General features: G+C 42.2%; 1 protein-coding gene across 7 annotated transcripts in view; it reads right to left on the bottom strand.

Moving 5' to 3' along the window:
* Positions 1–22,159, bottom strand: part of DYNC1I1 (dynein cytoplasmic 1 intermediate chain 1) — a 304,592-nt gene that overhangs the window by 270,867 nt on the left and 11,566 nt on the right. For 3 of the 7 annotated variants that reach the window (XM_044246078.1, XM_044246080.1, XM_044246073.1), the window contains one exon: positions 1,718–1,834. In XM_044246078.1, coding sequence (XP_044102013.1) covers positions 1,718–1,825 — 108 coding nt within the window. In that variant the 5' untranslated portion in view covers positions 1,826–1,834. Of the gene's footprint in view, positions 1–1,717; positions 1,835–2,168; positions 2,343–14,848; positions 14,983–16,470; positions 16,653–22,159 lie in introns of those variants that run through there. The other 4 variants (XM_044246079.1, XM_044246075.1, XM_044246074.1 and 1 more) reach the window with 4 other exon arrangements.

Genomic DNA, 22,159 nt, shown 5'->3' with positions numbered 1-22,159 from the left:
GAAGAGTTCAGGTGTAACACGCGTCCCACCACCTGCCACTGCTCCTCTCCCGGGGCTCCGTCTGTTGTGTAACAGACCCAATCTCCATCAGGCAAAGCTGCTTGGTACAGAAACAAAAAGGGTGGCCTGTTTCGATCAGTCTTGTTTGCCTGTAATTTCCTCCCAAATGTGGAAAATGACAAAGATGAAGCAGACAGCATAATTTGGAGCCAGATTTCCCATACCACATCACATTTTGTAGTAATTCTATGAAATTCAAGTTGGATATTAGAATGTCAGTTTAAAAGGAAACTGGTTATTAGTAAAGGATAACAGGTGCTTTAAAACTATAGTAAGTGTTGACATTTGAAGGAAAGGAAGCATAATAACCGAATGCTTTTTTTGGCTCTGCGTGGAAATGAATAGCCATTCCTTGTCAATTCTCACCTCTGCCTCACTCAAAGACTGCATATATCACAGCAAAGATCTCCAAGAGAAAAATGTTATGTGCACTGTCAAGGACAAAATAAACCAGGGCATCAATCAAAGTGTAATGGAACAGAGAGATGCGAGATGCCAGAAGGCTAAAACGCAATGGCAATTATGTTTTACTTTGTTGAAAAATAATTGTTATAAATCTGTTACCTTGGTCTCCCAGCCTTATTGTATGAAACACCACTTATTTAGATTGGAAGGCATCAAAACACATTTTCTTTTTCCTTACAGAAGAACTCTGGAGTACAGAAGCTGCTCTGGTTTCTAAACACCAAAGTGTATCACACTATATCAAGTTTCCTTCTCAGAAAGCTATTTGAAACTACCTTTGGCATCTGGTTTTTGTCCAAGACGTGGGCTATTTCCACGCGACAACGACAAATTGGAGAATTAGAAAATAAATCATCTGTTGGATGGAGATAGTAGTAGAAGAAAACATGATATGCCGGCAACACACAGAATTGGGGAGCAAGAGCCCTGGAATCTGGGTGTGACAGACAGAAAAGCTACATTTCATCCCTGGGTTTCTGTTGCTTTGGTGACATAAAGAAGGGTTTCAGTGGAAAGTCTCTGAAGTCTCTCCTAGCCTTAATATGTCATGGTTTTATGTCCATGGAGCAGAGTCTATTACTATCCTATCTACCCTTTCACCAAGGGAGGGAAATGCAGCTTTCTTTCTGTCGGATCTACAATCCTTGTTTTACCCTGAAAAACTCATACCCCTTAGGAAGCCATGGAAATACACTGGCATTATTTTTGTATTTTTCTCCTAAAATGTTCTGCTGATAGTTTTTTTTTTTTACTTTTTTTTTTTCTTAAAACTAACACATATTAAACACTAAGCAGAACCTGGGTACTACTAAGTGTTTTAAAAGATTAACTCTTTTAATTCTCAAAACCCCACAAAAAATATATTACTATTCCCATTTTAAGGATAAGAAACCAAGTTACAGAAAGATTAAGAAATATCTAACAGTAGAGATTTCACAGACCACTTCCAGCATTCTACTCAAGTCTGGGGTGAACCTGGGCTTGGGTACCTCTGGCCCATGGGTGATGGCTGACCAGCAGCACATAGCAGGTGACAATGACCTTGGGCATCTGAGTATGTAGATATCCACTCATTTTATTCAAAAATCATAAAAGGATTCTTCTAGAGCATTTTTTGTATCCTTTTGACTGCCCCCTCAGAATCAAATGATTTTCCTTGTTCCGGTGGAACACCCCAATAACCAGTATTTACCTCTTTCTTTTTCCTCTCTTCTTCTTTCCGTTTCTTCTCTTCTCTTATCTGTGCTAAGCGCTGTTTTTTGCGCTCTAGCTCAGCTTTTAAGTCACTTTTGTCAGACATGTTGGTTTCCTTGAAAGAAAAGAAAAAAATGTGAATGCATAAAAATAACTTTTCTGTATTATCACTGCAAAAAAAAAAAAAAACCAACATTCAAAAGCTTGAAAATGTGACTTTTTGACCATAGCAGGTTGTATTACTTAGCCTATGTCAAAGAATCAAAGAAACAAATTAGGTCTCATGCTACATAAATACTTCCCAAAATTTATGTATTTATAAATATTTGAAGCAATACAATGGTATAGTCTCTGCTGGTGATAAGAATCATAGCAACCTCAGAATAAGCAAGACATTTTCTGTACAAGTTTCTTAACAAATTAAAAAAACAAGAGAATCAAAAAAGCACCTTCACCATGACTTCCAATTCAGATGAAAATGAACCAATTCATCCCCACGCTGAGAAAAGAAAACAGGCTGTCATGTGCCCTTAGAGATGTGTCCTGCTCAAATATCTATGGACTCAATAACCATGTCTCCATTGAGCCGGGGCGCAGAGATTTCATTTCGCCTAACATTATACGCATCAGGGAAGACAGCCGCTAAAGACCTAACGTGTTAATCTTCTTTTTCTGTAAAATTCCTCCCGAACTGTCACAATTAATTTCATCTCCAGTACAATCCTATTTCTATAAAAGCTTGATTTGCATACTGAATGTGATTATACTTATCCTGGCACTTTCCACGGCCCAAAAATGTTTATGAACCCAGGAAACAGTAGCTAACACCATGGCAAGTTCTTGGGGAAGTTTATCTGGATGAAATTTAATTTTAACGTTAATGGGGATGGTGATGCCGGTGGTGAGGGTGCCAGAAATATTTGCAAGTAAAATGAGTTTGGAAAAGACTCACCAAATTGCCAATGATTATATTTGTTTCCTTTGTGCTCTGAATTGGAAACTAAGAAAAGGGAAGCACTGAGAAATGAAGAAACCCTCCCTGACCCAAATTCCTAAAATAAAGAAAACACACACACACACACACACGCATCCGTAAATGTCATGAGTATTAATTTCCATATTATTTATATGCAGCTATGATGAATATATAATGAATCCCTCAGTAGATGACAGAGCAATGAAAGGCAAAAAAAACCCACAAAGAATACAAATCAGCGAAAAATGTTTCAAACTTCCTGCCACTGCCTCTAGAAGGTAGGTAATCAAGAACCTGTAGTCACCCTAAGACACACTTCCCAAGGAACACACACAGCTGAGAAACATACTGTGCTAACTACTATACATATTCCTACTCACAGTGTGAGGCAAAGACTTATGATATACACCAGTAGCAATCACGATAATCAATCTTTGTAATCAATTCATGATCACATCCTATCTTCATTTTTCAACAAAAATTGTTGAATAACTAATACGTATTCAGCACTTTATAAGACATCAGAGTACAAAGATGAGCAAAACCAGATTGTCTCCTTCAAGGACTACATAATTCAACTTCGTAGGCATGTGGTGCAGCTGGAAATGTTCTCTGCGATACTGGCTTATGGATTGCTAAGTGCTAGGCATTTTTATCTTATCACATTTAATCAGAACAATCCAAGGGGACCAGTATTTTGATTAATGCCTTGTTTGCAATTTGGATAATGGAGGCTCAGCAAGACCTAAGGCAGTAGAGTCAATTCATCCTGCTGACCCCAATGTACAAGTTTAGGCAGAATGCAAAGCAAAGGAGTAATTAAGATCTATCAGAATGAGCAAGAGTGTGCTTTGAGGAGGAGGTAGAATATGGGCTGGATATCACAGGCGGTCGGAACTAGCAAAGAAGGGAAGATACAGATAGGCTAAGACCTATAGCATGGGAACCAGCCAGCAAAGAGACGTGGATGAATCCAAGCCCAGAAAAATATAAACTTTGGTTGGTAAGAATGGGTATGTGGGACAACAGGGGAAGCCTTGGGAAAACAGAAAAGTAAATTCCATTTGGCGTAATGAGAGATGGGAAATCGCTGCAGCTTTCTGAATGGGAAAGTGACAAAATAAAGATGGAATTTGCTTATGCCTATTCTTGTCCCTGTCTGGGAAACAGACAGGAGCAGAAACTGGAACTAAGGCAAGCTGCTGGGAGGCTGGTGCCAACATCAGTCTGGAGCGACTGCACCTGCACTGGGATGGCAGGCGGAGGGAGAGGCAGAGTGGGGGGAGGGTGGGCGGATGAAAGCGCACCGAGAAGGAAGAAGTAACTCTTGGTAGCCTTTGGGTATGGAAGCCAACGCGGAAGATTCAGTAACAACTCCCCTTTGAAAGAGCAAGGAGGATGGCAGTGGAGTTGGGAAGAGGAGGCAAGAAGGAAATCATGAAACAACGTGTAGCAGGCTGTAATTTGGGTGTCAGCAGAGTTTCTGGGCAGGAAGAAAACATAGATAAAATACTATAGATGGGAAAAGAAACTGGATGGGAACTGGAACTGGGGCTCAAGAGTTCTGAGTCATCCGCCCACGAAGTTGAAATCTGAGTCACACACTCTGGGTCCTGCGGGAGCCGGGCGGACCACATGAAGAAGCAAAGCCGTGATGAAGGGCAGCCTGAGAGGAAGCACCTGCCTGAAGGAGGCAGTTCTGTCCGGCTCTGGCTGATGGTTGACGTGGAAGAAGATGAATCCAAGTGCTTAGATCTTCGGATTTTTTTTTTTTTTTTTTCCCAAGAGAAACCATGGAGCTGATAAAAGTCAAGTTGGTCACTAAAATATTATTTGCCAGTAATTTTTAACACTAGTGGGCAAAAATCCCGGCAGGAGAAAATTAGAACCTAATTCCAGAAGCTGCCTGAGAAGTGACAGCTTCTCTTTCTTCTCCTGTGGAAAGATTTGCATTTCATTTTTGACTATTTTTTTTGGCTGTCAGAAATGTCAGAAATGAAATGTCCAATCACACCTATAGCATAGGTGTGTCATTTGGTGCTAGTCTCAGCCAGTGGAAACTTCTCAGAGAAAACTCATTGACCTTCCTCTGGTCCACCAAAAAGGCCTGTCACAACATCAGCTATCCACTAAGCTCATGAAGGAACAAACCATGTAATTACAACATCATATATTTGTCATGGTTTTGTAGTAAAACTTCATTCACGAGTAGGAAATAATATAGATTTTCCGTACATTTCTGCAAAGAGGCAAAGTTCTTCTTAAAACTAATAAATATGTCTGAACGTTGGTCATTTCAGTTGGTGTTACCAGCCACAGAGCCAAAGTTTTTTAAATAAACAACAAAAACACCAAGGGGAACTTTTAAAAAATATGAGGTAGTGATGTTTCAAATAACGCACTTCACTTTTTAGAAGCTGTAGAGCCACAGCGGCAAAAGACAGCTAGAGAGTACCTTTCACTGACGGATTTTTTGGATCTACTTCAAAATAGACACTTCGCATCAACACCTAGGAGACTAAGAAACCTCAAGAGAACACCTCGCAAGGGGTTTGGAAAGTCCACATCAGGGTAAATGAATGGGCCTTTACCCGTAGTAAATGGCTGCAGCAGGGACACGAAATGCAGTGTCAGCACTGAGCACTACAGACCTTCCAGGAGGGACTTGCCGCTCTGACTCATTCAGTCTCCCTGCACATCAAGCAAGGCAAATTGCAGAGCAAAGCACGGGCAACGTGAGTTCTAGGGCTTCCTGTGGCGAATGCAGGTCATTGCAAAGGCAATCCCAACGCTCTCAGTTTAAGAAAATAAGAGCCAGAGCGGCCAGCTGCTAATTGTTGCTCACTTACTTCATGGGCACAAAGAGCTGGCTTCTTTCATCTCAAGCTGGCAAGGGGTCAAGTAGAGAAATCAAACCCACCTCTGGGTGTATGTGAGTCTCCTCCCTGTCTGATCATCAACCCCGTCTGCCACCCACCAGCCAACTACAGCTTAACTCCGTCCTGGCTTAGGGCCAATTACAGCTCAGCCTCGGCAACTACATCCATTCCGAGGTCAGATGATGCACCTTTATGATGCCTGCTCAGCCCTCCTCATCACAGGGTCCGATATTCCAAAGGCGTTTTCCGTTGGTGACATTCCCCTTGCCTACACTCTCTTACCCAACCCATGCTCCATAGCTCCTTCCACCTCTGCATATTAACGCTCAGTCTCCTGCAAATTCTCCAGCTCTTCTATCCCTGTGTACAATTCCCTTTCACCACTTTTCTTGTCCCCCAGGTTATCTGTCCCACCACAACCAGAGAGATCCAAAAGTTCAAATCAGTTACTCCATTCCTCTGAGCTCCATACACAAATCCTCAACCCCTATAATTATTATTATTATTTTTTTTTTTGGTCAAATTTCATTTCCCTACTTCGGATTTCCTTTTTTTTTTTTTTTAATGCAGAACATTATTATATTTCAATACACAACTTCTGTGCAACCAAAAAGTAAAACATCACACTAAAATGTTGGCAAGAAACCATGGTACTTCATTTGCAAGGCATGGCAAATGGTTAACATCCTCAGGCATAAATGATCTCTTAGAAACCAATAACAAAGACTCTAATATTCTAAGGGAAATGGCAAAAAATAAAACAAAAAACCACAGAGAGGAAAATGAAATAACAAATGCTTAATAGGGTTTAAGGACCTAGGAAGATGACTGAACTGAACAACAACAGAAGAAAAACAACTCCTTTGTAACATCACGTTGTCCAACATTAAAACATCGACATCTAACATTTATACTGTTTTAGAAAACAGGTCTTGTAAACAAACACTGGAAGACAAGACTAATGAGGACAAGCTATACAATTTGGGGGAAAATCTCTACTTTTGATTCAAAATATAAATCGTGGATATACTTGATTGCAGTGGAAATATTAGGAGTAGTTCAACAAATTAGATGGAGAAATTCAAAGTAATCTATATAGAAGCGTGTTTGTGGCATAAAATATTTGTAGCTAACACAGTTCCCTTACCCCTGGTTTACTCTTTATTCCCTTGCTTCACGATAACTCACCTCCACCAAATGTCTCAGTTCTCATAACTTTTGCTTCAGCCCATCTCTGATCCAAGTAAATGGCCATTTGATCCAAGTAAATGAATCAATGCAAGTTAAAAGCTTACAATAATGCCTGGCAAATGAATCCAAGTAGTTAGATCTTCAGATTTAGAAACAGAAAGCTGTTTCTCCTCTTCTTCCTCCCCCTTTTCTACTTCCCTTTTTCCTTCTCCTCCTCTTCTTTTTCTACTATTATTGTTATTACCTTTTTTTTTAATCCTGCCAACTCTTTCCCCCATCGCTAAGTCCATCCTCATTCAATAACCAAAGTTATCATTCAACAGTCACTGAAATCATTCAATAAGCATTACAGTGAGAAATACATTAAAGGTAGAGCATGCAATTGATTTAGTAGCAATATAATCAGAATGAGAAAACCCAGTTTGTGCTCCAAGACAGTCTAAGGCACTTCCGAGCAAATAGAAGGCGCTTCTCAATCTAATGGATTATAAAACGGAAGGTACGTGGTTAAAGAAATGTTACTCAAATTTAAAAAAAATTTTTTTTAATTAAATGTAGTCATTTAATCTAGTAGTAGTAAAACTCTTCTCAATTTTTCTGTTGAACATAGCAGTTACATATCAAGCTGTCCAGGTAAGCATCCTCCCCTATGTGCCCAGCTTTCCCCAGAGGACGGAAAGGCATATGGAGACACGGTTGCTCTCTAATGAACTTAGGTGCAGGGAAGGTCACTTCTGCTCTTCCATCATAGAAATGCCTCATGGGCCTAAGTCTCAATGGAGGAAAAGTTGTGGAGAGGAAGGAAGGGAGAAGACATGAGAGAGAGAAACATGGACACTGAGGAAGAGAAAAATGAAATAGGTACTTTTTCAAAGATCTATTATTTATTTATTTGAGTGGGGGTAGGGACAGAAGGAGAGAATCTTCAAGCAAAATTGCCACCGAGTGTAGAGCCCAATGTGGGGTTCGATCTCATGACCCATGAGATCACACACCTCAGCTGAAACCAAGAGTCTTATGCTTAACTGGCTGAACCCCTTGGTGCCCCCAGAAGTCATTTTCCCAGTTCTCCTTGTCTTTCCAGTTAACCTAGCATCTCCTTCACACTTATTATTATTATTTTTTAAAGATTATATTTATTTACCTGAGAGGGACAGAGAGGGAGAGAGAGAACATGAGAAGGGAGAGGATCAGAGGGAGCCCAATGCAGGACTCGATCCCGGGACTCCAGGATCACGGCCTGAGCAGAAGGCAGTCACTCAACTAAGGCACCTTCCTTCACACTTCTTATGTGCACACACAGCCATAAAAAAAGATTTTCAGCATTTCTTGAACCCAATGAGACTCACAGCCTACATTTTCCCTTTGGCACATTCCATCGTGAGATGGTTTAGTCCTGTCCAGAACCAAGTATCTAACAGAGGAGGAGCGAAGGGTTTAGTTCTGTTTACACAGCTGCCAAGTAATAGACCCTCCCAAGGCTTAGCTTTTGAACACTATAGACCTCTATTTCCTTTCGGTTGTCTACGTTGGCAGCAGTTTGAGATTCCATTTCTAATGCTGGCATATGCAAATGTATTTTTAAGCTTTAAGTCAGAATCCTAAGAGGTTTAAATCATTGCCCAGCTGTTGCCAGACTCATTGAAAAATATACCCAGAAACAAGTTCTTTTTTTCTGCCTGGAAACAATTGCTCCTGTCAGCTCTTTACTATGAGCCATTGAACTTCTCATCTGCCACTAGGTATGCATACAAAATTTGATCTTGCACAACCTTGTTTCACCTGCCTGGCTTTTCATAAAATACAGCTGCCTTCTTCCGCTTGGATACGTGGCCAAGGGATGCTATGGACCACAGCCATTTGTCCATTTTTACAGTGATGCCTCACCTTCTATAAAAGGACGGTTGGGGAAGTCTCAAGAGGGGGTTGACTGGTGAAAGATGTGGGAGGGTTATTTGCCAAATTTTCACAGTCATTAGCACACTGTAAAAACAAAACTTTCATAAAATCCACTTCATAGTAGACAGATGCCTAGGCCTGGTCTACTGGCACCACAGATGAGCAGTTTGCAAACACTTTGGTCTCAGCATCCTATGATGCCCTTCCTCCTCAGTGACCTCAAAGAGCTTTTGTTTATATGGGCTACCTCTAACAATGCTAACCATGTTAAAAATTAAAACCAATAAAACTGGAAATATTTAATAATTCATTTTAAAATAACAACATTAAACTTGTTATTTAGTAACATAAAATTTTCATGAAGAAATAGCCATACTTTCCAAGGCAAAAAAAAAAAATACTAAGAATAGTATAATACATTTTCACATATATCTTTACTATCTAGCTTAATAGAAGTTAACTGGATACTTACAGTGGCTTCTGCATTCAGTCTATTGTGATACACTATTGTTCTTATAAAGAAAATCTGATCTCACATAAATACGTATTCCAAAAAAGGAAGAGTGTTTAAATAGCCTCCTAAGGTAGTTCTGGATATTCTTCAGTATTACACCAAAATTCAACAAATGTCAGTTTCTTAAAGTTGCCATGTGAATATGCAATGACATCAATCAATGAACTTTTTGTACTCTGTTACACTGAAATTTATTGGTCTATCTTAAACATTGAATGAATCTTTCATTCATGTATGATGTTATGACATTATGCATTTGTTATCTAGAAAATTATGCAGACTTCTCAAATGTTGGCACATTTAATTGTACAATATCCCCCAAATCAAACTTGGCAATGCCACTACCAAACTCTTCAGAAAAGTCTCTAGGAACAGTCAAGTTGTCATGGTGGCAGACACAAATTTTCCAAAATTCTTAGTTTTGCATGAAAGCTCAAATTTTGTCATTAGCTACAAATACTGCCAGTTACATTCTTGAAGTGACAATCTCATGCCATTGATTGTTAATAAAATTGCTGCCAAATACCCAATTCTGAATAATCATAGTTTATGAATTGTTCCTTCAGGTAAACATAGTGCTTCAGGAAAAAAACGCAGCTAGTGTAGCTTGTAACTCACACTGTTGCACAAACCCCATCTCGAGACAACCACTGAGCTTTGGAAGGCAGCAGAAGTGACTTCTGTGTTCCCATCGATCACATAGTAAGGACTGCGCTCAAGGGTGGAGATTTAATATAACTAACATTTTTGTTTCTGCTTCATGAGGGACATTCTTGTTTGTTTAAACTGCGAGCGTGTGGCAGGACAGTCTGAAGCCGGTACTGGTACAGCGTGGCATCACTGTCTCAATTCCTACTAAGGTATCAGCAGGGTCACCTGCTGTTACTTTCACACCATCCCTGCAAACGTCAATACGGCAAAAAAGACAAAGAAAAATAACATTTTGTGAAAATAGTTTTGACCTCACGGAGTCCCGAACATATCTTGGGATCCCCAGGGAGCCTCAGACCACACCTTGCCTTACCCGCTTCTGATAAGCTGGAGTTGATTCTAGAGCCTCTAGAGACTAAAAGGAAATGTTGCTAAGTGTTGCTGTAAAGACCCTAAGCAGAGGACTTTAGGAGGAAGGCTCCTACAGAAGGCTAGGGGGAAAGGCTCCATAACTATATATAAAAGATTTCTCATTTCTGACTTGCTTAAGCCAGGTCACTGATAAGGAGGAGAAACTGGGAGGCCCTCTCTCTCTCCTCATTCTCCTCCTCCCCTCACTACATGCACAAATTCATGGGCCTTAGCCCGGCTAGAAGGTAAGCTTAATGGTCACTAAGAAAATGTAGACTTCCCTGTTGTGTGAAAAGCCTTAAATTCGTTCGTTCTTTTAATTTTGCTTTTTTAACTATTACAGTTTTACATGTTTGTTTCAGGACAAGAACTTCAAAGGTTATATGATTCAGTACTAGTATTTTACCCATAAATAGGGAAAGTGAGATGCCAGTTATCTAAGGTCACTACCATTAAGTGGACAAATCAGAGTTGGAAATACCAGAGCTCCTTATTCTTGAATACTTTTGCCAAATAATGCTCCTCTTTCAGTGTTTACTTATTCAAAATTTTACCCATTTTAGTCAAAAGGAAGCTCTTCTTAAACAGAAGGCTTTTATGGTAGTGCCTGATCAGTCCAACCTTGCAGTCACTCTCTACCACTACCTGGTGGTAGCAAATGTAAATTGCATGGGAGAGCTGACCGGGAGAAAAGGCTTTGCCTCTGAAATCCCCAAATACACCTCCAAAGCTAATACTGGGTAGCCCCAAGACTGCAAGAGTTTCATCCATGTACAAAGGATTTATTTATGTCAATAGAGAACTACTGTTTTTGATCGGGGGCAGGATAAAAATCTCCGTACATACATATAGTTAAATATCTATGTTGATTTTTCTGGGCTCTTCACAATTTTACTCACATTGGATTAATTCTTGACTGGAAAATCAGGCCATATTTCTAAATTAAGCTTCTCGTATCGCTCCTGTTGGATCTGTGAGCTATATTTAAGATTGTTGTGTCTGCATATTATCTCTGGTGCACTTTCCCTGTTGCAGGATTCTGAGCTCCCCCAATCGTCCTGCTGAAGCTGTAAATCAGGCACCGGCAATCGCGGCACATTACACAGAAGAGATTCTCAAGCCCTCCGCACAGAGGCCCATTATGCTAGAGAGAAAAATCAATCCAGAGGGTATCTGCCCTCTCATCTAGTTAACAGAGTAGAGATGAGAGCTCTCAGAACTCACAGGCCTCAAAAACCATTGATATCTTGGCCAAAAAGTTCTGGGAAATTTTGAGTTATTTCTGACCCCGACAGTGTATTCCACCAATTGAGAGACTTAACAATCTTCTCTTTGTTAAAAGGATCATTCCTCAATTAAGGGAATCAGCCATTCACGTCATAGCTTATCTTGGGAGTTAATATCAGGCGAAGTCGAGAGTCCTTAGGAAGTACGCATCTCAAGTAGCATCCTTGAAAGAGTACGAAACTAAAGATGGGACAGTTTGGACAACCAGAGGGCAGTGTTTTGTCACTAAGAATTAGGACAGAAAAGGAACCCGGAAAGAGAATCAGAAGAAAGGAGATGAGAGCCCTCCGGGGAGTATGAGGAGGGAAACTAGAGTGAATTAAGATGTGAGTCCGTGCACAGAGCCCTGCAGAAGCACCCAATGTCAGGTTGAGATAGATACGAAAGACGTACTGCCTGCTTAGGCCAGAGGTCAGGTAAAGAACCCAAATAAAAAAGGCTATCCCTACTATCCTTTATTTGAGACTACATATCTGGGCTCCTAGAAGTTCAAAAGCACTTCAGAGCAAACAGAAAGGAGCTTGTCTACCTAAAGGGGCACTTTGAGGACCACATGGAAGGGGCAACTTCTCCATACACCATGATGTCATCTTCCTTGGAAACCTGCCCAGTGGCTCCTCGGCCTCATCTTGGACACCTAATGGGCATTGAACAAACAGTTGCTGTTATGTAAACGGTTAAAGACGTCCCCCATGTATTGTTCCCTACAACTGTTTACTTCTTCACATTAAGCTAGAGCCATCAGCTCAACACCCTATGGCACCAAACACAAACTCTGATATATCTAGTTGCTTTATGCATAGCTCAGATAAGCATATTTTAGCCATTTAGAGCCCACCTGATTTGCCTATCCAGCAAAACGTCACCCAATAACTGCTAGCTGTGGATAGCCAGCCCCCGCCCCAAGATTTCCCACCTAGACACATTCCCTCTTTCCTTTGTGGGTAGTGAAGCCACCCTTCGGGGTCTAGAAAGTCTCCTGCTATGCCATACTGTCCAAGTGCCATCCAATGAAGTGTGTTGTGCAATGCTGCCCCCTCATGGTCTTGCCTTCTCCTTGATCAGCCCTGAAATCCTCAATCACCGCATTCTCACAGTCTCCCCCAGGCCTCCCAATTTCGCCACCTACTATTTCTAAGCCTGTCTTTGCCTATCCATGTCTATTCATGCTGCCCAATATCAGTCTTCATGGGGCTCATCTGACAACCACAGTGCTCTTCTCGCTGATCTTCCTGTCCCCATACTAGCTTTACTCCCTGATGCTCTCCACGTCCTCCACACTCTGTCAGGGGGACTCTCCTGTTGCTCTGTACTCCCTCGACTTAAACACTTTGATGACTTCCTTCAAAGATGCAAAACACGGCACCTGGGTGGCTCAGTCATCAAGCATCTGCCTTTGGCTCAGGTCATGATCCCAGGGAGTCCTGGGATCAAGCCCCACATTGTGCTCCCTGCTCTGCAGGAAGCTTACTTTTCCCTCTCCCACTTCCCCTGCCTGTGTTCCCTCTCTCTCTGTGTCTCTCTATCAAATAAATAAATAAAAACTTTAAAGAAAATGCAGAACATGTCCCAACTCCCTACCTTGCACAGAAGATGCTCTTTTTGCCCATCTCTCTGTCCACGTATCCCTCTACTTCTTGGTTCACATTTTACTGGTATATATCAAGCTGTTTCCTTCCTTTGTACCTTTACAAATTCCAGAAATGCTCTTCTCACCATTCATTACCTGATGATTCCTATTTATCTGTCTGTCTCAGCTCAATCACATTCCCCTCAGGAAGGCCTCCAGTGGCTTTAAGCCAAGGCCCAGGACTCCTTGCTGGTGGCCCCAGAGCACCTTGTTCATGGTCTGCTGGAACACATGCCTCACTGCCTGGTTAAGTCCTGTTTATGGGATTCTCTCCTCCTGCTACACAGAAAGCCCCTCAAAAGGACAGGTCATGTCTAATCTATGCCTGTATTTCTAGTGCCAGGCAGTGAGTGCCCAGGAAATAGCTCTCAAACTGCTAAACAACCATTAGATAGAATGAGACTCAGGTTGGGTGACTCAGTCGGTTAAGCATCAGCCTTCAGCTCAGGTCATGATTTCAGGGTCCTGGGATGGAGCCTAGAATCTGGCTCCCTGCATAGCAGGGAGCTTGCATCTCCCTCTCCCTCTGACCCTTCCCACCACTCATGCTCTCTCTCTCGCAAATAAATAAATCTTTAAAAAAAATCTGTGATTTTGCTATCAGGAATTTCCTAATCATCATTAAATTGTGTCAGTGCACTAAGCTTTTAAATGACCAAACTCAGAAGTTCTCCCTAATTATGCAACCAATTTCTATTCCCACGGGAAGGGGGTGGGAATTAACTTGCCGCCCACTAGTAAAAACGTGCAATGAACACATGAGCCTAACATTGCCTGATCCACTGAACTATCTTTTCTCCTAAATCACTACCATTATATACACACTGATGTAACTGTGTCCTGCCTGGTTTACATTTTTACTCTCGGTTTTCTGAGCCTGAAAGGATTATTTACCAAAAATCCATTCTATTTATAATTGACAGACTCTGTGGTTTATCTCAACCAACAAATTCAGAAATCTAGAATCTACTGCCCAAAATGCCTTAAGGATAAATAGTCATAATGACAGCTGGGCGTTCTTTTGAACAGTGATGTAAATGCATCAGTACTCTAGAACACAGCCTTCTTGCACTGGAAGCTGTTTCTCTGAGTTGCAAAGATGAGGAGTGAAGATGTCTAAAAATAAACAACTCTCCGGTAACCTGTGGGGCTGATCTTTAAAATAACTGGTAAGAGGCAAATCTTCAGACATGACCAGCTTTGCCTTTGACTCTGCTCTTCCCATAAAAGGGCCAGATCTTCCATGCAGCCCAGTTAAACCAAGACAGCTCTGGCCAGTGGGTCTGCCCAGAGTGGACGCCCTATGCTGACAGAGAACAGGGAAATTCAAGCTGCCCGGATGCCCCTGCACCTCACGACGAAGAACAAATTTAAACTGTCACACCAAAAGAAATATGAACCAGACACATTAATAAAAATAAGGGATGGAAAAACTGTAAAGCTTAAATAATGAAGTCAGAATAGATTTTCTCAATATAACTCAGCAATATAAGTGTTCCAGAGTCAATCTGTTTTAATCTACTAAAAATATAAGTTATTAAGACATCTCGACATCTTAAAACCAATTAATTCATCCCTCTCCCAGACTGACTACAAAATTCTCAGGAACTTGTAATTAAGCCTGCCTGATTTTAGAAACCATCAATCCCGGCTGATGTTAGGATAAGCGGAGAAGCACACCCGGTCCGCACCTCGGCCATGCAGAAAGCCAGGACTTGAACCCCGGTCCCTAGAGCACATGCTGGTAAATGCTGCACGCGTCTGTACTTCCAGGATTTCCCATCCTCCCTTGCTCCACCTCCTGGCCTCAGCGACCACCTTGGTTCATTCATTTTCCTTTGTGTTCTTTCTTTGCCATAGCCACCCACATCATACCAGCAGTTTTCCTTCTCATGTTTGTTCTACACGCGATGAAGAATGAGAAAGCTGAGAGAAACACAAAGAATCCACAAATCAATGTAGTCTGTGGTACGACTATGCTCACAAGGATGTGGGGAGAAGGTTCTGTGGAGAGGGTGACATAACAGACCGTCACAGAGGAAGACGAGACCGGAGGACAGCAGGAGAGGGGTGCCTCCCCGGTGGAGGGACGCATGGGCAAAGGCGGGGAGGTGGGAGAGAGAATGGTCCGTCTGCCGGACGAGTAACGTGATATGGCTGGAGGACTGAATACAGAAGCAGATGGAGCCAAGTCAGGGTGGAAGTGCAGCCAGACACCAGATCCCAGAGGATGAGCGACCAACCGTCCCAGTTTGCCGGGAAGTGAGGGGGTTCTCTGAATGCCAGCCTTTCAGGGCGAACACCAGGAAAATGCCAGGCAAACCTGGACCCTTTGGTCACCCTACAGCCAAAGGGCTGCCCCACCATGCTTTCACAGGCTTGGAACTACTCTGAGAGAGCAGGTATGATTTGAACAAGTACAAGACCAGGTAATTTGTTTCCTAGCTTGCAATACGTATGATAATAGCCTTTTTTTTTTTTTTTTAAGATTTTATTTATTTATTTGACAGATAGAGATCACAAGTAGGCAGAGAGACAGGAAGAGAGAGAGGAGGAAGCAGGCTCTCCGCCGGGCAGAGAGCCTGATGCGGGGCTTGATCCCAGGACCCAGGGATCATGACCTGAGCTGAAGGCAGAGGCTTTAACCCACTGAGCCACCCAGGCGCCCCGACAATAGCCTTTTTAAACATGGGTTAGGACTCACTGCTGAGTTACAAAATCAAGTTAGCTGGTAGTCACAGGTGGTAGTATTTGTGATGAGCAGATCAGAATGATCAGAATGCACGGCACACGGGAAGGGCAATGACTGGTTCATGGTACTTGTTTTGGATGCACATATATTCAGTATTACGTATAAATGTTATTTATTATTGTCAGTTGCAGTTAAAAGAGTTTGAGGTATATTAAGCCACCTCAATTTTAAAACTGGCAAACGTAAATTATAAATGCATCTCTACCTTTGTCCTTTCTCAGCCAACATTTTGTATGACATGACACCCATAGATCATGACGGTATTTGTACATACAGCACACTGGGGTAAACAGAGAAAGCTGTTCACTATCACAGGAGACTGACCTGGGCTCTGACCACCCTGAGAGCCAAGAGATTCACATCCAATTTCACATGTAACCCAAAAACCATCCGCACAGCACTGGTGGGAACGTTCTACCACAGAAAGACCAAAGCAAGCTCAGCTCTATTTGTTTAAATCTACCAGAGAAGGAAAGTAAAAAACAAAACAACAACAAAAACAATATAAAATAAATCCCTGGATACTTCAAGGCACAAGCACATCAAGGCAGATGTACTTACAAAGATTAACCCGCTTTTCTGGCTACTGACGAATGCCCGTTAAGAGGGCAGAAAATCAATACTGCCAGAAATACACGACCATGACACGTTTCCCGCAGATCATGTCAGCACGGATGCCAAAGGACCCTGGGATTTGGGAATTTGCTATGTGTCCCATCAGCACAACTTTTATATTCCTTTTAGAAAGCAAATACCCATCTGAAAAGCTTGGCTGCGAAATCCCTGGCCGGGCCCTGCACACAGTCTTCTGTGAATAGATAACTCAGTGGTATGAGGCAGTGTTCACAACAGATTTCTCAACCAGTCCTAAAAGGCTTAAACCTTTCTGATACTCATGTGTATTTTTTACTTCAAGACTTAAAAAAAAAAAAATTTAGCTAGAGTCGGTTTCAACCATCTGTCTCTTTGAGTGAAAATAGGAGACAGGCTTGTGCATATTGGCTTTTGAAGAAAACTAATTTGGCAGAAAGAATTAAAGAGAAAGAAGAATTATATCTCAATTTTTAAGACCATACTAGGAGTAGCAAAATATCCAAAGTAAGTAGTAACTGTCATGGCCACATCTACATCCATTTCTGCCCCTTAGGCTGTCCCCATTCCTTGGGGTGTCACCATTACCCCCAAGGAATTCCTATCACCATCACAGCTGATGTCCTTGATTGAACATCACTCTGATTAGACCTATGCCAACCAGTCGTAGCCCTGGGGAATGGCAGAGTGGAGACATAAAAGTGACTTCTTGGTTCAAGTGACATTTGGTGTGGTGGGAGATGAAGACAGCAGGTACGCTCCAAGAATTTGGAAATAATAGAAATGTAGCACAATCACTTTCTGAGAGTTAAACTAGACCTACTCTTAAAACACAGGCCATCACCCAAGTCAGAACTATAACCACAGGACCAAAATGTCACAGGTAGGGTTGACCAAATGTCATGGAAAACCACCACATAATGAGTGGTGAACAACTATAAAAAAGTTTATAATTAAAGGAAAACGGAAATGTGCTGTGACACTTGTTCAGGTTTTCTGAAATATGTCTGGGAGAAGAACACCCTGACCAGTTGACATCACCTTTTCTGTGCATCATCACAGTGGCATCAGGCCACCACCTTGAAACACCAGCTATGACAACCGCTCCCCATGCTCTGGCTCCATGTACATCATCCAACCTTCAGTCTTTCCACACTTCAGCTAAAGGCAACTCCTGAGTTAGCCTCCTAGTTAACTCAGGCCAAAAATCTTGGAGTCATCCCTAATTGCTCTGTCAAATCCTATATCCAGACCATTAGCAAATTATCCAAGCTCTACTTTCCAAACACTTCCAGAATCAGCCTGTCTTCACCACCTCCCCTGCCATCATCCTGTCCAAACCACCAACTTCTCTCATCTGTATTATTGCAAAAGCCTCCACAGTGGTCTCCTAGTTCCTAACCTTGCCCCCCCTCCTTGCAGGCTATTCTTGGCTATAACAGTAATTCTTCAGAACACAAGCCAAATCATGTTACTTCCTTGCATAAAGCTCGCCAATGTCTCCCATCTCAGAGTAAAAGCCTAAGTCCTACAAAGGCCCCCGTGGCCCTACACAATCCAGGCTCATTACTTTTCTGACCTCATTTCCAGACCCTCTTTGTTGCCATTAATACCTCAAACACATCAGGTACACTCCCACCTCAGGGTCTTTGCTTGTGCTACTTCCTCTGCCTGATACTAAGTATCTGAATGACTGGCTTCTTCAAAGCTTAGATCAAATTTCATCCCATTGAGGCCTTACTTGACCATCCTACTGAAGAGAGTAAACTACTCCCCTCACAACACCTGCATTCTCACACTTTTCTACTGCCTTATTTTTCTTCATTAAGGGTATTACCAATTAGCATATTCTATAATATATTTAAGTAGCTTTCATTGTTTGTCCCTTCCCCCAGAATTTAAACTCCAGCGAAGGCAGAGATTTTGTCTATATTGCTCACCAATGTACTGCCAATACTTAGAAAAGTGACTGGTAGAAAGTTGGTAATAAATGTTGAGTGAGTCAACAAAGTTGGCTTTAAAGCTGCATGAGCTCCTCCCTCTCTTCCCAACCTTGCTTTCTATAAAGTGTCAAAGCTCCACTGGCTTTGAGAGTCTCGTAGGTTTTTTCCCCACTCTCCTTCTCAACCCTTTTGCTGTGATCTGGTGTCCTTAGTTGTCATATCATTGCCACACCTGGAATCTGTCCCCCTTCCCGGTCCTCTTGAATATATCATGTGACTGGACTATCTGCTTGATTTTTTGATACCCATGTTACCTCTGGACAAAAACTTCAGGATTACCCCTAATCCCCTCAGGCTAGCACTGTCCCAACCATGTCCAGCTCAGACCTCCAATACCAAGAACCTAAGAACTTGAATTCTCAGATTTCAAAAAACTGACCTATAAGCAAGGGCATTGTGATCCCATGGGAAGTTAGGTTTCTCCCGGCCAGTCAGTAAGCTGGCTTTATGTTTGTTGCCTAACATATAACATATATTTGCTTGTGTGAATGTGTCACTAGACCACTAGAGAATTTTGGCTCTATAAGAACAGTCTAATATCCAGACCCTCAGAACTAAGATTCAAGATCTTAATCCTGCCCATCTGTATAGCTGACTGCTGATTGATCCTAATAATACCTCCATGTCTGCGGCTGCAGGCAAGAGTGTCAGTGGCCAAGAATGTCACCTACTCATGTTTTTAACATGAGAACAGGAACCCACATACGTATGCACATATAGCCACTGGACCCTGAGTTCCTTTGGCAGATCAGAGCACTGCTTCTCTCCACCTCTCCAGTCCCTGAACAGTCACCTTTGTAGGAAAGCAGTAGAGGATGAAGGGGAAAGAGAGTGGGGTTATTTACCTGATGGAAGGAGATGTGAGACTACTTCCGATATCTGAGCATGGTTCCTTCCCCAGACATTTGCAAAGGAAAGAGAAGTGCATTAATCAACAAAATTTTCTAATTTGCTAAGGGTCAGGAAGCCCAAGTAGTTGTCTCCATAATGCTAACTTCATCTTTATGTTAATGCAATTTAATCAATACTCACAAAGCAAAGTGCCTCCTGGATGCTGTGAGGCTTACAGAAATGATTGAGATAGATCTCAAAAAGCTTACAACATGGGAAAGAGAACAGACCATGCCATCCTAAAATATGACTTTTTTGACATAAGGATTATTTTAAGTCGGTTATTCTTAAGAAACAACAGATATTGGAGAAGCTCTAAAAGCTTAGTAGAAGTTGCCTTTTTGTAAGAGTCACTTAAACGTATAAGGGAAGTCTCCATTTCTAAGGGTTCTTCCTTTCTGTACCAGGAAGAGGAGGATGACTCTGTCTCCACAAACTATTAGTGAAGAAGGTACGGACTTAAAATTTCATCACGCCCTCACTCCTGATGACTTTTACCCCTATCCTGGCACCTCCCATAACCCCAACATCTTCTTTTGTGTTTAGCTGGAAATGTTATTTAAGTAGTGGCTTGAGATGTTTTGGAGAGTTACTCAGTTTTCTTGGGTCTCTCCCATGTGTACAGGAAGTATACAAGTTATTAAATGTGTTTTGTGTTCCTCCTGTCAATCTTTTTTTTTTTTTTTTTTTTTAAATAGGGGGAAGGGGAGGTTCTCAGACAAGAATCTAGAAGAGTAGAGAGAACATCATTTTTCCTCCCCCACATACGGTACAGTCTGAAAACAATAGCTCCACTGCAAGGGACAATGGCTAAATACATGATAAAGGTTTAAAGCACAAGGAGGGGCGTGCCTGGGTGGCTCAGTTGGTTAAGCATCTGCTTTGGCTCAGGTCATAATCTTGAGGTCCTGGGATCCAGCCCTGCCAGCCCCCCGCCCCCGCTCAGTGGGGAGCCTCCTCCTCCCTCTACTGCTCCCCCTGAGGTACACTTTCTCTGTCAAATAAACGAACAAATAAAATTTTAAAAATAGATGATAGATAGGTACGTAGAGCAAGCACATGCAGGGCATGCAGGAACCGGAGCACAGAGTGAGCTTCCTAAAGGAGGGGCCGTGAGAGCCACACATGGACACCTGGGTAGAATGTGAACGGGGGAAGCGTTTCTAGCAGAAGGAGAATGAGCATGAGAGAAATGGCAGTGACAGGAGGTAGCGGTCTGCGTCTGGGGAATGGCCAACAGTTTCGATGGATGGCAGCATAACGTCAAATGGGCTCAAGGTGGCAAGGTGCAGTGAGGGACAAGCTGGAAAGGTTTGTGCTGGACGTTACACTCTCAGGTTATAACTCAGACGAACTGTTTCTGCTCTTTGGTCTCTCCTCCCTTCGGAAGCAAGTTATCTATTTTAAAACCTGTAAGGGTCTTGAAAAAAAAATCAAGCATTTCCATGTTAAACCAACTCAATCTATTCAAATGTGTTAAGCCATGCAAACAACTAGAATTAACACTTCCCTTACATATCACACCTTTGCTGTATATGATGAAAAAGTGAGAAAGCAAAAGCTCAAAATAGGTACTTCAGCATTTGTAATAAGTTCTTTGCGTAAGATAAGCATTCTGGGCACGGACTCCACCCAGTCCCCACCCCCAGGAGCCTTGTAGTTTGCTTTTTCTTCGTGCTGTAAAAAAGAATACGGTAGTTGGGGCTCTCTGCCTTTGAAATGATCGATTTGTCCAGCCTCTGCTGTTAGCAGGACGAAGCCGACTTGGAATACCATCAGGGCACATTAAGAGATTACTGAATGAACAAGTAAATGAACAAGTAAATGCCGAGCCCTCAACGGCAAGATGATGTGGCCAGTCTGGAGTGAAGTTAGAGGCAAGCATTTTTCGGTTGTCTTTCATGTTTGTCATAAGCTGTTCAATTTCCGACTACCACCATCACACTGATATAGGATTCCCAGTGTCGAGAAGGCGCTTAAGGAATGATTACTGAATGAGAGAATGAATGACGGCAAGTTACAACTTGACCAATTCTGTGGGTAAGAAAGCAGACACAGATGGCCACATTCATTGTGCCAGTTTGGCACCTGCCCTCTTACTTATGGGCAGTCCTAGTGAATGGCGGATCCTGGCCAGTGAAGAGAGTGATGCAAAGCAGGGGCGCCTGTGTGGCTCAGTAGGCTGAGTGTCTGACTCTTGATTTCAGCTCAGGTCCTCATCTCATGGGTGGTGAGAGGAGTGTAGGGCTCTGTGGGGTGTCTGCTTGGGATTCTCTCTCCCCCTCCCCATCTCCTCCTTTCCCAGCACACACCCACTCTTTCTCTCTCTCAAATAAATAAACAAATCTAAAGTAAATAAAGAGTGATGCAAAACTCTCTCTAGTACATACAATCACAGGTTCTTAAGAAAAAAGAAACAAGAACTTTTTTCTTGTTCTGGAGAAAAAAGAACATGGAGATTACCAAATACTGGTCTTTCTCTCACTGATAAAAGAAGCCCTTCACAGGAAATCCTCACTTGATGGTGACAGGCTTGAACTCTCACTACCTTAAAGGTAGCCCAGTCTATTTTTTTAATGGTTCAGTCAATCGAAGGTTTTCCATTATCTTGATATAAACTTTGCTTTCTCCTAGAATTTTGGGCTACAGTAGAGCAGTGTCCTCAATACGTGTTTGTGAAAGATAGAGTCCTCACGTCTACCCGCTCACCTGCTGACAGCCTGGACAATCTTGCAGCATTCAGTCAAGTCGTATTCGAGGAGTGG

The sequence above is a fragment of the Neovison vison genome, chromosome 4 (genome assembly GCF_020171115.1).
Source record: "Neovison vison isolate M4711 chromosome 4, ASM_NN_V1, whole genome shotgun sequence".
Taxonomy (NCBI): Eukaryota; Metazoa; Chordata; class Mammalia; order Carnivora; family Mustelidae; genus Neogale; species Neogale vison.
The sequence above is the reverse complement of the archived record's forward strand: the minus strand, read 5'-3'. Positions and strand labels throughout refer to the sequence as shown.